We start from the raw sequence: 17,305 nt of genomic DNA on the forward strand, positions 1-17,305 counted from the left end.
CTTATACCTTGACCTCATGAAGCAGGTAGTTTGTCTCCAGCTCTGTTTTTGGCCTCATATCCTAGATGGCCATTGGACTTAGGTGGTGACTTTGTATCCAGCTGGATGGCCCTAGACCTACAGTAGTAGATATACCTGTCTCCAGTCCTAGCTCCATCTCCTGGATGAACTTTAGACTCAAGTTGTAGCCTGGTTTCCTTGTTTCCACTCCTGTCCTCTTTTGAACTATCTGTGAGGTTCTGCAGTGACTTGCAAAGGCTTCTGTGCCTGGGGCATCTCCCATCCTGGGAAAGGGACCTCATTGCCTGGTTGTTTTGGGCAGTGAAGAGGCATTTCAGGCCCTTCCTCATCCCTTCCTTCAAGAATATGCCTCTCTTTAAATAAGGAATTCCCCAGGCTCCAGGAAGGCTGCATAAACCCCACTGAAGCTGCAAGACTCTGGGCTCATGGAGATTTGTAGTAGAAATTTAAAGTTTAGCTGAAGGACACAGGAGTGGGATTGTACAGATCTGTGAAAGCACCTAGAAGAAACAGCAGAGCAAGGGTTAAAGGCAAAGGAATGTGTCAACTGCTCTGGAGCACCCTGACTTCATTCAAGCAAAGAGGAGGAACAAACTGACCTTAGATAAGAGATGAAGAACAGAGTGGGGGCCATAAAACACCCAGATAAAGCAAACAAAAGAACGGAGAGATTCAGGAATTTCACCCAAGAGGGACAAAATAAAAGGGAAAAGGAACCAAAACAGCACCTGCTCTTTAAAGGGTGTGACAGGCAAGTCCAAAATCATAGAGTCATAGAATACTTTGGGTTGGAAGGGACCTTTAAAAATCATCTAGTCTGACCCCCTGCGATGAGCAGGGACATATTCAACTACATCAGTTTGCTCGGAGCCTCATCCAACCAGACCCTGAGTGCTTCCAGAGATGGGGCATCTACAGTTTGTTGCACTAAGAACCTCAGAGGCACGATGACAACTTCATAGCCCTCATAGAAGTGACACTGCCCAGTGACACTGCTCAGATCATCTGGGCACTTGAGAGACAATGATCAAATTAAATCTGTGAGGATGAGTGTGAGAGGGCAAAATCAAATTGCTTAGAGATTTTGGATGATAAAATTACTTTCTTCTCCCAGAAGATCTTGCAGTGAGTTTTATTACACTAATTTCCTGTAGACTGGAGAAGGGAATTTCTGGTTCCCAGGAGAAGTGTCTGCATGATATCTAATTGCTGATTAACATCTGATGCTGGAGCAGGCCTTGGAGCTGGAGGCAAGTCCCAGATGAAACATTGTGAGAACGAGGCAAGGAGCCAGTGACTGTTTCCTGGCCCTCCTGGACCAAAGATGATTGAACCCCTGTCACCCTCATGCATGATGACAATGCTTTGTGTGGTCCTTAGGGGCTTGCCTAGGTGAGAAACCAGCTGAAAGAAGAGAAAACTCAATGTCAGTCATATTATGCAGAGCTGTCTCTACTCACTGGCTCAGGACATCTATTGGTTTTACTCTTGACTGAGATCCTGGGAACCCTGAAGGTGTTCTGGGAGCTGAACATCCTTTGGAGCAAAGTTCCTACATTATGTCAGTGGAAAAGCATTTTTGGATCACCTTTGATGCTAGATGTATATTTGGTTTGGAGTCAGCTGATCTAGTGGGAAGGGTCCCTGCCCATGCCAGGGGGGTTGGAACTAGATGATCTTCAAGGTCCCTTCCAACCCAAACTACTCTGTGATTCTATGATAGAGCAAAGTCAAGCCTGAACACTAGGATTCTGTTCTAGTGAGGAGAACTAGCAGCCACAACAGGTACATGGGAATGACATTAGGAAGACAGAGAGACATGGGAGAGGCAACTGAGTTCATTCCCCAACCCCAGTGTGATGTCAGTTATTCGAGACAACAAGTGGACACCCCAAGTGAGATGCTGAGGACAGTATTCTTCTATCATGCTTTAATGCATCTTGATATTGATTCTTAAGCTGCTGATGCTGGAGGCAGATGTCCCATCAATTGACTCAAAATTTTCACTGTTAGATGCTAGAGAACCTTTTTGATACCATCTAAAATCTCCTTTGCTGTCTTGTGAATCCTAAAGCAAGTAAGTGGGGAGAGCAGGGAAACCCAGGCCTTTCTTTCAGAGAAGAAACTGGAAGGACCTTAACAAAACAGAATCATAGAATGGTAGGGGTTGGAATGGACTTCTGGAGATCAAGTCCAACCCCGCTGCCAGAGCAGGACCACCTAGGGCAGGTCACACAGAAACACAACCAGGGGGACCATGTCAAGGCCTTGCAGAAATCCAGATAGATGGCACCCACAGGTCTTCTTTTTTGTCCCTTGATGCAGGCACTTCACTGTAGAAAGCCACTAGGGTGGTCAGGCAGGATTTGCCCCTAGCAAAGCCATGCTGGCTGTCCTGACTCACCTCCCTCCATGTGCCTAAGCATGTCTTCTAGGAGGATCTTCCATCATCTTCCCAGGCACAGAGGTAAGGCTGACAGGTCGCTATTTCCCAGGGTCCTCCTTCCTACCCTTTAAAAAAAATGGGTGCAGTGTTTCCTTTCTTCCAGTCACCAAGGACTTCACCTGACTGCCAGGAGGTTTCAAATATCATGGAGAGTGGCTTGACAACCACATCAGCCAATTCACTCAGGACTCTGGGATGCAGGTCTCACGGACTTGTGTGTGTAATGGACTGCAGAGCTCCAACAAGGCCACCTTCTTTTTCATATTTTTTTTCCTGAGTTGGACACATTTTAAACATGAGATCTGTTAAAGCACCCACCACGACTTCTTTTTCTTACATCCAAACAGCTGCAAGGGAGATTTCCTCAGCTTGTATTTGTACAGATGATGGGTCCACACTAAGTGCAGAGTTTTGTGCTTGTCCTTCCTGAATTGAATCCTTTTCAGACTATCACTTAGATTAGGGGGCTGAAGGGAGACCTCATTGTTCTCTACAACTACCTGAAAGAAGGTTGTAGGGACGTGTGAATTGACCTCTTCTCTCCAGTGAATAATGACAGGAGGAGAGGAAATGGCCTGAAGCTGCTCCAGGGGAGGGTTAGACTGGATATTAGAAAGGATTTCTTTACCAAAAGAGTGGTTGGACAGTGGCACAGGCTGCCCAGGGAGGTGCTGGAGTCACCATCCCGGGGAGTGTTTAAAAGAAATGTAGATATAGTGCTGAGGGACATGATTTAAGCACTGAATGGGTAAATCAGGTTATGGGAGGAGGATTTAGGTTATGGTTGGACTTGATGATTTTCAAGGTCCCTTTGAATCAGGAGGATTCGATGAATCCATGATTCTATGATTTGTCTGAGTCACGCAGAATTCTTCTATTTGCAGATTCTCCAGTTTGTCACCTGCAAGTTCAATGCATTTATTCTCTAGTCTGTCATTCAAACTGGTAATTAAAGCATTGCATCACAGCAGAGCCAAGACGAGCCACAGAGGACTCAGTGCAATAGATCATTCCAATCTGACAGCAAACTGTTGACAGTTATTTGCTCATGATTTTAGCTAGACTGGGTTTCCTTCGATTGCTTATGAGACTGTCATGGGATATGGTGCTAAATGCTTTATTAACACTTAGCTATGTGACAGGTACCACTTTTGCTCTAACTATAGATTTTGCCATTTTGTCACAGGTGGGAATAACACCCATCTGTCACAAAGCTCTTGCTGTTTATCCTCATCTCCTAGATAGCCCCTCCACTCTGCTAACTGTATGACCACAGGATCACGGAATGGTAGGAGTTGGAATGCTGGAGATCATCAGATCTAACCCCCCTGCCAGAGCAGGACCACCTAGGGCAGGTCACACAGAAACTCATCCAGACTGGCCTTGAAAGTCTCCAGGGAAGGAGACTCCACAATCTCTCTCATAATTTATTTCAGAGTTTTCTTCTCCAAGACTGGGGTCTGTGCTGGCATCTCTCTACGTCTTCAGAATCTCTCCCATCACTTTATCATGATGGATGCTGAGTTTGGTGGTATCCAGGCTTCTGAACCACCCAGAATTCCCTGTTGTAAAGAAACAGGAGCAGGTGAAACAGGCTGGGTTTGATAGCTGTCATAGATGCCAAAGATTTCTTTTCTCAGTGCCTCTGTGCCTGCACACCCCCTGGTTTGGCTGGTAGCCCTTGCTGATGTGCTTGTTCATATTGAAAACACCACCATCTATTTGCCTACTCCTGTGCCCTGCTTCATTTTAATGCTCTTGGTTTTGATGTCTTAGTTGTCTAATCTGTGTTAATCTCATGAACATCTGCAGTAGAAAAGTGTCTCTGTTACTCCTGTGTCAGATGTAGTTGGTGTCTCCACACCCTTCTTCCTTCTCACTCCTCATGTACTGCAGCCTGGAAGCAGAACCATGTCCTGACTCTGGCTGTGCAACTCAAAGGTGATGTAAGATTGCAAAACAAATCATAGAATCATAGAATCATAGAATCATAGAATCACAGAACTATTCAAGTCAGAAAAGACCTGTAGGATCACTGAGTCCAACCATCATCCCAACTCTACAAAGATGTGGCACCTCCAATCCTACCCCTACATACACTCAGAGACCTTCAGCTCCTCATTCAGGACTTGGGGCAGAGTGGCTGGAAAGCTGCCTGGAGAGAAGGACCTGGAGGTGTTGGTCCACAGTTGGATGTCTATGAGCCAGTGTGTGCACAGGTGGCCAAGAATGCCAAGAGCATCCTTGTTTGTATCAGTAATAGTGTGGCCAGCAGGGCTAGGGCAGCAATGGTCCTCCTGTATTTGGCACTGGTGAGGCTGCTCCTCAAATTCTGGGTTGAGTTTTGGTCCTATCACTACAAAAAGGACATTGAGGGGCTGGAGTGTGTCCAGAGAAGAGCAAGGAAGATGGTGAAGGGTCTGGAGAACAAGTCTTACCAGGAGCAGATGAGGGAACTGGGGATGTTTAGGCTGGAGCAACAGAGGATGAGGAGAGACCTTCTCCCCCTCTACAACTACCCAAAAGGAGGTTGTAGTGAGGCAGGGGTCAGTGTCTTCTACCAAGGAAGAAGTGATAGGACAAGAGGTAATGGTTTCAAATTGAAGAAACTTCATCACTGAAAGGATTTTCAAGCACTGGAACAGGCTGCCCAGGGCAGAGGTTGAACCACCATTCCTGGAGAGATTTAATAAATGTGTAGATGTGGTGCTGAGAGACATGGCTCAGCATTGGACCCAGTAGAGTTAGATTCTGGTTACACTTGATCATCTTTTCCAACCAGAATGATTCTTTGGTCCTGTGACTGTGGGAACCAGTGGGTCCTGGTATGGCTGACATGCAATCAGTAAATCCAATGAAATCCTTAGCACACTTCAGCCAGTGTCATCCTGGTGTGATCTGGTGCTCTGGTATCCAGAAAGCTCAAGAAATGACAGGGTTCCTCTACATTTACAGACAAGGAGACCTAGGAACCTTTCTGTACATTTCATCTTCTTGAGGCAACATCCGTTTGGGTGCAGCACTTAATTAAACTGGCATGGTGAAGAGGAGAGGAGGAGCTAGGAAGGTGACAAGAGCCTACCCAGGGACATGATGCATGCAGAAATCTGCCAGCAGGAGAAAGTCCCTGAAGAATTTGCCTGCAGAACCAAGCAGCTTTTTAAAGATTGTCCAATTGCTGGAGGTCCCAGTGCAGAAGTGGAAGGTCACAAAAGAGAGTCCTCTGTAGTTTTTGCTGGACTCAGCTGGGCTTTGAGCAGACCACCTCTCCCTCCAGACCCTGCAGCAACTTCTGCTCTGCTGCTCCAAATAAAAGATCTGGAAGAGGTTAGATCTCCCTTCTTTGCTCTGCCCATCCTGGTCCCCTGCATGCCACCAAGTTCAGTAGACTTGTCTCAGCCCTTGACTCCTTCCCTCCCCACCAGCTGGTCTCACCCACCAGGTCTTTGCCTTCTCAGGTCCAGAGAAACTGGTTGAGCTATAAATTGCTCCTTCTGCTTCCCCTTTCCTGTGCCAGCTTGCCTGGCGGTAAAGACAGTAACAGCCTTGGCACAGAGACCAAATTTCCTGGAGTGTTTTGAAAGTCTAAATGGATTGTAGAGAAGAAGTGTCTTCCATCTGTGCAAGGTATTCATGGAACACGTGCCCATGGCATCAGGATGCAGCGTGGCCATCACAGCCCCTACCACTGCTGCCAGCCCCTGCCCTTAGCAGCTGGACACCTCTTCCTTCCTTTTGATTTTAAGAAGTCTTTCCCTTCCCCTTTTCCATCATAGTTTTCCTTCCTTTTTATGGTTGTCTTTGAAGAGAGAAAATTAACCATCTTTTCTGCTGGCAAGTTCACATTTGGCACTTTGACATCTGTCATCCACAGGCATGGCTCACCAGACTGCTCAGATCAATGAGCAACAGCATCTTCTTGTCCCTGCAAGCCTTGTGGTGTCACCTCCTTCATTTTCTTTATTCCCCTCCTGTCCATTAAGTTAAATATTTAAATTCAGGCACCAGGCTTAAGCATTGTCAGTACAAAACACAAGGTTGATGACACATCTTTGGCTGATAGTTCTCTTGGGAAACCAGTTGCTTTGTAATCCAGGCAATATGAAACATCTCGAAATCGTGCTTCCTTCCACATTTGCAACAAAAACACAGCAGAATTCCAAGGCAATGCTTCAGACAGACTGAAGGTCTCAGCTAGCCATCAAATGCAACATCTCATCCAACAAAAAAATCCCCAGAAAACCCTTGAATTGTTTGGATGAGCTCTGGTTTCCCCCAGAACACAGCTGAGTTAGTGATGCTGCCAGCTCTTCCTCTTTCTTATTTTCTGTTTTCCAAAAAAGTGAGCTTGCAACAGAGTCAATGATCAAGAAGCTTGGGGCTGTTTGTCTTGGTCTCTGGCTGCCTGCCCTTCTTCTCTGTAGATACCCCCAAGCCTCCTACAGAGCTTTTTTGTCTCCCCTCAGCTGCAGCTCTCACAGGGAGAGGAGGGAGCAGAGAGCCTGGAATGCAAAACCAAACAAAGCCCAGCACAATCAATCATTTCTATGCCAGGAACATGGTTTTCTAGAAACCATCTCACAGTCTATAATGATAGAGGTTGGCAACAGCTGTCATGTTGGTTTCGCTCTGCAAATAAAAAAGGGAAATAGATATGGGGACAACTTCTTTTCCAGCTGGACCACGTCCATGAGGAGGAGGTGGTGTTCAGGCAATTCCCAGAGTAGTGCTCACCATGCTGTTCCCTCTTCCCTCCTCCATCCTGTCTCCCCTCTGATTCCCTGCCGATGCCTTTTCTCTCTTAGCCACATTTGCTCCTCTCTGCCTTTTCCCCAGCCAAATGCTGGAGCTGCGTAATAAAATGTGCTCGTTTCAAAATGTGATACCTCTACAAGAGCAGAGGCAGAAATTGTTCCCCCTCAAGTCTGGTGTAACGTCCAAACTGCTGCCAGGAATAGGCTTGACTTCTACTTACTTGAATTCTTGACTAGTGGGTGGTAACCAGCTTGCTGTGAGCAGAAGATCCTGAGCATCCCTCTGTGCTGACACAGCTAGTGAGCTATTACCTGTGTTTCAGGCAGGGTGGGTTGTTCCCCACAGTGCTTCAAAACTCAAAGACACAAAAATAAATCTTCAAGGATCTCTTCAAAGCTCTAACAATCTGAAGCCTGAACATGTCAAAAGGGCCATCTTTTATGTGTTTTCTTAGGTGGCTTGAGTGTCTGGAGACACTTTGGATTCAAGTAGGCTTAGGAAATCAATGGGAGTTCAGCACCTAACTTATTTAAACTCTCTTCAAAATCCCAGGGGAAGCTCAGCTGCAAAGCCTGACTCCTCGAGAGCAACAATTACCCCAGAGCAACACACTTTTATTATGGCCAACAATGGCATCACGGGGAGCTTTTCCTAACCCATCAAAGTCCACACCTAAAAAGGTAAGTGATACTGACTAGGACACCCAGGGACATCACTCCATAGCTGCTTTGCTTGCTGCTGATTCCATTCACATTGCATAAAGGTTTCTCACAGCAAGAAACATTCCGACAGGATTGGTTTTGTTGCTGGCTGGTTGCTGGACAGGTTGGAGAACACATCTTAGAGATGACATATTTAGGCTTGTTGGGCTCTAACGGAAAAGAGAAGAGGGGGAAAAAGACAAAAAACATAGAATGTAAGAATCATTGTTAAAATATTTTACTGGGTAAATCTGCATTGAATAAAAGTCAGCTAGAGGTTAGTCCCCAAGGCAAATATATCAGGAATAGGAACAGTCTGCCTGTGTCCACATTGCTGCAACCTGATGCTGTTCTTCTCTGGGCTCTGTGTTTCATCTGTCCCTAAAGTGGAATTAGTGTGTGAGTGGCTTTCAGCTCATGCTGCCTGAAGCACTGCTCAAGGCTGGGTTGATGCCCAGCATGGCATAAAACCACCTACAGCATAAAACCAGGGGCAATGTTCTATAAGACCTGAGATGTCTGCATGTCTGAGAGCAAATGGAGGTGTTTGAGGGTGCAGAGCCCCAAGGACACACCTGGGTGATTGTGCACGGCAGAGGGAGTCAGCCACGCTCCAGCTCTCCCCAACATTTTTAAAAACAACCCTGGGAGGAAGTATTGCCATAGCAAGAGCTAGATGGGGTGATCAGTGCAAAGCTGGAGGCAGCTGACATGAAAGAGTGCACAGAGCTTCAGGCTGGAGTTCACTCTCTGGTGCCCCTAGGTATGTACCTTTGGCATTTTCTCAGCTCCTGGTGACAATATCAAGCATGTATCGACACAGCAGTGACTGCAGGGATGAGCAAGGTCAGTGTTTCCTAACAGCTGGTGATCAGGGACTATTGCTTCCATATGTGGCCATGACTGGGATGAAAGCCTATTCCTGGCACTGCTTTTCTACAGCAAAAACAAGGTGCTGTTCAGAAACCTACTTGTCCCAATGTCGGCACGGACGGTTACGCAGTATTTGTCTTCCTCTGAGCACATGGAAATGGTCAAACAGTCCTTGTTGGACTCCTGCTCTTGGCACACGTAGCACATAAACGGGTAAGCTGAAGGGAATTAAAAAAGAAAAGAAAAAGAAAAGCAAAAAAAAGTGTAGGACATGGTTTAGGAGCCACGTTGGTTACGATTCAAATATCTCCATTTTCCTAGTTGCAGCCTGATGAAGGTTTCTGTGTGAATGACCAGCGACCTTCTTTGTCCCTCCACCCGTGGCCTCAGTGTTAAATCCCTCTCTGCCTCATACATCTCAGACAGCAAAGTGTTATCGATCTGTTTGCAGTCTCTAGCAGCAGTAGATGTGAGTGGAATTCAAGGATTTGGGGTCTTTTATGATGGAGATTATTGCTGAGCAATAGCTTCTTTGTCCTGAGAACCCTGCCACATGACTTGCCAATTACTGCTCAGTTGCTTCTCCTCAGCAAGCCTAGGCAGAGCTTGCCAGGGAGAACCTGAGGATGCCTGGAGCATTTTGAGGAGGTGGACAATGCTCTGTGTCCTACTTCTCTTTCATCTGGCTTGGAAACTACTTTTGTATCCTTTCTTGTGGTCAAACACTGCCAACTGAACTGGCCTAACCTCAGTCCTAGGAAATCTGATGAGAGTAGTCAGATGTTCTGTTGAACTTCTGCATAGCACTGTAAAAGGGAGAATAAAAGGGAAGTCTTAACATAAAGTATGGTTAAACTGGCAAAAGATTTGGTAAGATAATTCATACATCTACGTTACAGATATAGAAGGTGACTGGCAGGAAAGTCAGGCAAGGAGCTGTCTTTCCTGTCAAGAATGTGCTCACTTCCCCTCAAATATGGAAGGTGGTAGGACACACCACTGGAAAGCCCATGCCAAGTGATGATAAAAAGAAAGAAGAGCCAAAACACAGTCTGGGTGAGAAACCACACCAAAGTGTCTGCAGAACACACCCCAGCTAGCAGGTTAATTGATTTATGGGTTTTGATGGTGGTAGCTGGGTTCTGAGCTTGCAAAGTCACCCAGAGCAAAGTATGTGCTTTTGTGTGTAGGAGAGGGGATGAGGTACTTAAAAAACACAGACATTTTTGGGAAGGGAAATGAACACAGCACAGAATGCTTGCTAAGTTCCCAATAAGTCTCAGGACATCCTGTCAGCATGGCAAGGGCAGAAAGCAAGTAGAGGACCATGTGCCTGTGAGAACAGTTTTGCCTGATAAGAAGTTGGCAGTAGGAAAGTGGAAGGGTAATGTGGGTCAGAGAGACCATTAAATGAGAAGTTCCTGATGAAAGGAAAGGGAAGGGAAGGAAAAAGTTACCAGTTGTTGATGCTGAGAAGTCCATAACACTGTGTAGCTTTTTTGCTTGGTTCATCACTAAAAAAATTGAATCTTCATGTGCAGGGTAGAGGAGATGCAAGAAGCTTTTACCAAAACTGTTGGCACAATTTTGAATGATTTTGTTGTGAGCAAGCCCAGGAAGCACAAGCTAGTGAACATGCAACAGAATGGGGTGCAAAGCAGACATGAAAACACCCTCACAGGATCATTCACAATGGTTATTGGTCAAACCAACAGGAGCAATGTCACCCTTAAGGTTCTCCAGAGCTCTGCTGTGGGATGAGGTCTATACAGTATCATCACGAATGACTGTAGGGATGGATAGAGGATGCACATCACATTTTCTGATGATGCCAAGGACAAAATATCTGAAAACATAATGTAATTAGAGTTCTAAGCGATTTTGACAGATGGGTGCAATAAAAGAATGAAAAAACCCACAATGGCTGCAGTTCCATATAGACAAATATATTACACTGAGATAAAAAAATTGGCCTCTTGAATGTAGGATGAGGAACAGTTCATTCAGTTACAATTAAGGGCTGGACTGTAAAGAGCAGGAGTCACCTGTGTCACATGGCAACGCTGAAAACAACTGTCACCCAAAGGAACACAGGCAGCAATGTCATGTGCAAGATATGCTAAGTGGTCGTTCCACTCTGGCAAGGCCTCAGCTGGAACACCAGTGACCAAATCTGTACGTGAAGCTTCAAAGAATATGCAGAGCATTTGGAGAGAGATCAGAGGAGAAGGAGGAGAAACGGTCAGTGATCTTGAAAATATGACCTTGTAAAAAAGGTTGGAAGCATCTAGTTGGTTTATTAAAAATGAGAAAGTGCTGTGGAAAGACACAGGAACCTTTGTGTGAGAAAAAAGAAGCTGCAAAGAAAGAAGTAATAAACTGTTCCACATATCCTATGGTGAAAACACAGGACTGTGCATAAAGAGATAGTAAGAGATATTAAGAATAGCTTGCTAAAAGGATGAGAGTCTGGGTCATTCCAGGCTGTGGAATCTTCTTTGTTGGAAACTTTTCCAGGCCACCTGAGATAAGCATCTGCCTGTTTTGGCCCAGCATTGGAGCACTAAAATGTATCATGAACTTTGAAGATTTCTTCTGGACTTACTATAACAGTGAGTTCAGGGATGGAAATGGCAACAGACCTTCTGTGGTGGGTTGAGAGATCAACAATTTTAATCAAAAGCTGCTCATTAGAGTCTTTAATAGGACCCCAAAGACAGATAACAATTATGTTCAAGTTTTCCTTTGTCTCTATATTAGGGTGAAAGCTACAATCTCTTACTCTTGCATGTGAAAGCATTGATATTAGAATTACTAACTTTATCCAGCCTGGACTAGGCTACAGAAAGGTGTTGTGTAAAAGGCTGTCCCTAAGTTCATTTGGAAGCTGATGCCAATTAAAACTGTCATCAACCTACTCCAGCAAAAAAGTATCCCACTATGAATGTGTGTTACCGGAGTCCTGGATCTCTATTACCTTTCCACTTCATCCTGGATAACACTGAGGACTTTGTCTTTCATATTTATTCTTCTCTGTCCACATTGTGTCACTACATTCCAGAATTATGGGCCCCAAATCCTTTCTGTCTTTTTTTAGAATTGAAGATTCCTTTTCCCACCCCAAAACTGCCCAAAGCTTCTGATCTTCCAGGCGTGCTGCAGAACCATCTGTCCAAAAAATGTAGGAGTAGGGGGTTGATACATCAGAGAGCAAAAATTAATTGGATGTTTCTTTCTCAACCCCTGCTAGATATGTATCATGGTTTCTGGGAAACCATCAGGTGTGGGGGAAATGTTGGCAGCCTGGTCATTATTCCTACATGCAAGTAACGATGTAGCAACACATGAGTATCAGTCCCAGGAGGGGGACACACACTCAGAGGACTTCAGACTTCCCTTTGGGAGAAGGATACCTGTAATATGAAGTGCACAGAAAAGTTCTTTCACCTCTGCCCCTGATTTAATCTATATAAATTCTCACTTGTGCGTTTTCTAGGGAGCAAGGCATGTGGCAAACCACGTGCCTTTCTACAATGAAGGAAGCTGCAGCACAGAAAAGTCTGTAAAATAGTCAAAAAACTGATACAGATTTTTAAAAAATAGGTTTTGTTACACTTTCTGGCACTTCCAACTTGGATCCTTTGGGAAGATCCCATAGAACACTGTATGGACATAACCTGGCACCTAGCACTGGAGCTCTATCACTCAGTACTGCCTCCTGAAAAGAGGAATTAATTTATCAGGTTCTTATTTCTGCAGGAAATCATGAATTAAGCTGTAAAAGGGAGCTGGTGGCAGCAGCACTGCAGTGCTGCCAAGTTGCCCTCGAAGTTTTTCCCACACAAAAAGTTTTCACCATCTTCTCTATAAGGCTTATCTTAACTAGTAGCAGGATTAGAGGCTCACCTTGCTCCACACACAGCACAGCAACCAGTAGGGTGACAAGATGAGTCTTCATCTCCACCAGATCTTCTCAGCCACACTGGGAAGATGTTTGGAGGGCAGGTTATATACCTTTTGAATGGCAGCAGTTTTACAGGTTCCAAATGGCTCACGGGTGGACATGAAATCAACCCAAGGGTGTGCAATGTGCATGTGGGAGTTCTCCAGGCTGGAGCCCATGGGATGGGCTGGAACCTTGGGGAAAAGACTTTTTAGCAACACATTTCTTGCTCTTCCAGTCGTATGAATGATGGGAAATGAGGAAAATGATGAAAGAGTGGAGCCTGGAGGCACAAGGAGACAGTCCTAGCAGTTTTCTAATCCCTTTGGATAATCAGGATGTGATGTTCCAGGCTTTGTACTGTTCATTTTCTTTAATTATTCCACAGTGCTAGAAGCTCAGGGTCTCAACTGGCCTATGCTGATTTGCCTCAAATAAAATCAGTGTATTCTACACTAAAGGAAATTAGCTAATGGTTAGTTAAACAGAAGATTTTCCTCAACATTTGTTTGTCTCCATTTCTTTATCAGTTTTCCATTACCTGCAGTTAATCCATCCACTTGCTCCTCTCGTAATTCTCAAACACCTTATACACTTCTTATTTGATGAAGTTTTTGCTTCTCTTTCAGGGATCCTTTACAGAGTCTGCTTTCTTCCACCCACAACAGTTTCTGGAAATCAGACCTCCATTTTATGATACCATAAATTGGCATCCTGGAATTGCTGCTCTACTTTGAAAGAAGTCATCTCTCAAACTGTCTCTTTTTCAATCTCTCCTCTTAAATCAATCCCTTTTCTTCTCTTCCTCTCTGTTGCTCTCCTCTGAATTAAATCTGCTTCTGACATTCAGGGAAATAAACCCTAATACAAGATGCATCTTGTAAGAGCTCAATCTGTCATCTCAATGGAGCTTCTTCCAAAGTGACATTAGTCCTGGACAGGAGGGTAACAGAGCACTGGAACAGGTTGCCCAGGGAGGCTGTGGAATCTCCATCCCTGGAGATATTCAACACCTGTCTGGAGGTCTTAATGTGTAATCTGCTCTAGGGGATCCTGCTCTAGCAGGGAGGTTGGATCAGACAAGGAGATTCAGGTTGGACATTAGGTACAAGCTGTTTCCTGTGAGGGTGGTGAGGTGCTGGAACAGGTTGCCCAGGGATGCTGTGGATGTTCCCTCCCTGGAGGTGTTCAAGGCCAGGTTGGATGGGGCCTTGAGCAACCTGATCTAGCAGGAGGTGTCCCTGCCCATGCAGGGGAGTTGGAACTAGATGTTCTTTAAGGTCCCTTCCAACCCAAACCACTCTATAATTCTATGATTCTATGATCTCCAGAGGTCCATCCCAGCCCCTACCATCTCTCATTCTGTGACTCTGGGACTGTGCAAAGAAAAACAAATTGTCAAGCTCCTGTTTTGCTGTCAGTTAGGGAATACCTTAACAGGTAGTTGCCTAGAAGTAGCCATCAGTGCAGTATTTATCTGTGTTTCTAATATGAATCATTCCAACACTGGATGATTTTCTTATCCATGTGAGCTTCTGATTTTTCAGGCTCTCTTAACCTGTTCCTGGAATGACACGTCAGGTGGTGAATTCCAGAGTTGTTCAAGCCCAAAATAGACATCCCTGCTCTTGTTGGTGGAGGTTTGTGAGGTCAGCAGAGAACATGATGATGATGATCACATCAAGCCTTCTGCTTTGCAGAGGGCAATTTGGTTTACTGCCCAAGTGTGCTGTGTTGTTCTTCTTAATTAGTGGGTGTATCTTCTTGCTGGTGTTTTGCAATGAGGACAAAAGGAAGCAACCATTATTCTTTTTTCCTTTTTTCCATCCTATTAATTATTCCATAGACTGCTCTGAAACATATTCCTTTTCCCTTCTTTCATGAGTAGAAGAGTACTCTAATTATGGCCCTCTGCCCCTTTATGTGGACTTTGTCAACATCTCTTTGTTTCTACATGAATCTTCATGCAATAGGAAGTTGGCTTACTGAAAGTCAGCTCTGAAAGGGGATGGTGAGGCTCAGACATCCCCAGCACAGCCAACCAACATATAGTAAGGAGAGGAATCTGAGTAGGAAACAAGCTTGTATATGTCAAACTGTTATCTGGGAAATATCCCCAAGACATTGCTCTCTGCAACTACCTGAAAGGAGGTTGTAGGGAGGTGGGATTGGCCTCTTCTCCCAAGTGAATAATGACAGGATGAGAGGAAATGGCCTGAAGCTGCTCCAGGGGAGGGTTAGACTGGATATTAGAAAGAATTTCTTTACCAAAAGAGTGGTTGGACAGTGGAACAGGCTGCCCAGGGAGGTGCTGGAGTCACCATCCCTGGGAGTGTTTAAAAGAAATGTAGATATAGTGCTGAGGGACATGATTTAAGCACTGAGTGGGTAAATCAGGTTATGGCAGGGGGATTTAGGTTGGACGTGATGATCTTCAAGGTCCCTTCCAAGCAGGATTTTTCCATGATTCTATGATTACCATTTTTGTTGGTACCAAGACATGCCACGATGCTGGAGCTTGCTCTTTTCTCAGTGTCTGGAGAGCAGTAATTCTGCAGCACAATGACTGGGTCACAGGGATTTCTTCTTACTCAAGGGGACAGATTATGAAACTCAATGCAGTCAGAGGCAACACTTAAGCAGCCAACATGGGGAGAGTGTCTCCTGTTGCCCAGCATCAGAGCCTTCAGCCTGGAGGAGAGCCTGGAGAGGACAAGCCAGGGACACCAAGTGTGAAGTAAGATTGAGGAAGACTGCAAAAAAAACCCCAAACAACCACGGGGAACCTGAGTGACCTCTGTAGAGTAGTACTGCCACCCATTGAGGAAAACTAAAATGGACCTCAAACTGGAGCCATGAGTTGGCTGGATGACAAGAGAGCAGCAGTTAATTTTGAAAAAGGGATGCTTTTCTGACTTTCCATGACTTCTGGAAGATTTTAGAACCAGTGAAGACCTTGCTTTGGTTTTTGCATGGATCTTTTCTCTTGCTTTGTCATTGATTCACTGAATGTTAATTGGATCTGGGCAAACAAGCAGACAGAAGAGGGAGAAGACAGCCAAAATATTTGAGAAGAGCAAAAGACAGCTTAGGTCATAGAATCATAGAATCTTTTGGGTTGGAAGAAACCTTAAACATCATCTAGTTCCAACCCCTCTATGAGCAGGGACACCTTCCACTACACTCAAAATGACATCCAGCCTGGCCTCAACCACTTCCAGAATCAGTGGTCCTTCAGAATCAGTGATGATAGAGACCTGAGTGAGGGATAAGAAGGATCAAAGTTAAACCACCTCCTCCAGGTACCTAATTTAATCAGGTCAAGGGTCCCCTGGCTGATTCAGAGCCTGGTGCAAGTGACTCAGAGCACTCAAATCTGAACTCTTGGGTAATCCAGGCAGAGAGGCAGGTACTTCCCTGGAGCAACCCCAGCTGTCTGAAAGGCACATCTTCCCAAGAGCCCACCAAGTATCCCAGATGTCTCTGCAGAGCAGCTCACCACTGTCATCCAAGAAGTATGCAGCCATGGGAACCAACAAACAGGCAACTCTGGGTGGAGGTGTGTGTAATTAGGGAGCAGCATCTACATGGGAGATGTCACATCAGGATTTCTCAGGAAGGCTGGCAGAGAGGAATCTCCTTTTGCACAACACCTTTGTGGGAAGGAGGGTTCACTAAGGGACCTTTCATGGTTTTACAGCCTCCCATGCCTCAGGGCAATTGCTGCTCCCATCTCTAGATAAGGACACTTTTATATAACTTGAGATGTCATCAAACTTTGGCCCACACACATGGGTTGTGTTGTTGGGTAGTGGGAAACTCAGAACCTATGGGATCAGGGAGAAACCAAGTGAAAGAGAAGCAATCTGGGGCCACTGATGGAGCTGCTCCCTTAGGGATGGGAGTTGTGGCTTCCCAGTGCTGTTCATAACTTCTCCATGCAAGAGCCATAAACAGACCATGGAGCCCTCCATGGCAGAAGCAGGCTTTACCCCATGCCTTCATCCCCTTTGCTCACACATTTTATACTTTCTTTCAGTTGCCAGGTTCACTCCTAACCCAAAATGGGTCAAGTTCAGGTAGAACAAGATATGACCTTTTCTTAAACCTGGATGTTAAAGCAGGTCTGTATTCACAAGCTCAGCAGGTCAAAACCTAGGGCAGTGATGACCCCAGGTTGACCTTTGCCTGTGCCAACCAGCATTGTATCTAGGAAATCCTAAACCTGTGGACAGCAAAGGCTGAAGACTACTTCAAATAGTTCAATTGTCACCATCTTACCATCTGGGTGTGGGATAGAGTATGGCCGTCCAAGACCACAGAACAGTTCTTGGCTCCTTCAAGGTGTTCATCTGTGTGTGCCTTTAAAGCTGGATAGAGAGAAGAAAGCTAAAGAGAGTAGATTGGACAGAAGAATGGAGCCAGCTCAGCTGTGGGGTGGCAGTGCAACAGAAACCATGAGGAAAAAGGATAGTCTCATGATTAAAGACCAAGGAGAAAAATATGAGCTGAGGTTCTAGCAAGAGGTTGGATGTAAAGCCCAAAGACTGGATGAAGAAGCCAGCA

At 45.3% G+C, this 17,305-nt stretch overlaps 1 protein-coding gene across 1 annotated transcript; it reads right to left on the reverse strand.

The window, feature by feature from the left end:
* Positions 1-7,881: 7,881 nt before the first annotated feature.
* On the reverse strand, positions 7,882-12,754 carry LOC127381793 (lymphocyte antigen 6E-like). The gene is made up of 3 exons (XM_051612555.1): positions 12,703-12,754; positions 8,895-9,014; positions 7,882-8,093 (listed from the first exon to the last, which is right to left on the reverse strand). The coding sequence occupies exons 1-3, from the start codon at positions 12,752-12,754 to the stop codon at positions 7,882-7,884; spliced, it is 384 nt and encodes a 127-aa protein (XP_051468515.1).
* Positions 12,755-17,305: the final 4,551 nt, after the last annotated feature.

Source organism: Apus apus, chromosome 2, assembly GCF_020740795.1.
Source record: "Apus apus isolate bApuApu2 chromosome 2, bApuApu2.pri.cur, whole genome shotgun sequence".
Lineage (NCBI taxonomy): Eukaryota > Metazoa > Chordata > Aves > Apodiformes > Apodidae > Apus > Apus apus.

What these genes read in the sequence shown, in the direction of transcription:
- LOC127381793 (XM_051612555.1), bottom strand. Translation starts at nt 12,754, where the DNA reads ATGAAGACTCATCTTGTCACCCTACTGGTTGCTGTGCTGTGTGTGGAG. An exon ending in TGTGCTGTGTGTGGAGCAAG is followed by an intron (nt 9,015 to 12,702) that starts GTGAGCCTCTAA and finishes AATTCCCTTCAG; the next exon opens with CTTACCCGTTTATGTGCTAC. An exon ending in CCGTGCCGACATTGGGACAA is followed by an intron (nt 8,094 to 8,894) that starts GTAGGTTTCTGA and finishes CTTTTCCGTTAG; the next exon opens with AGCCCAACAAGCCTAAATAT.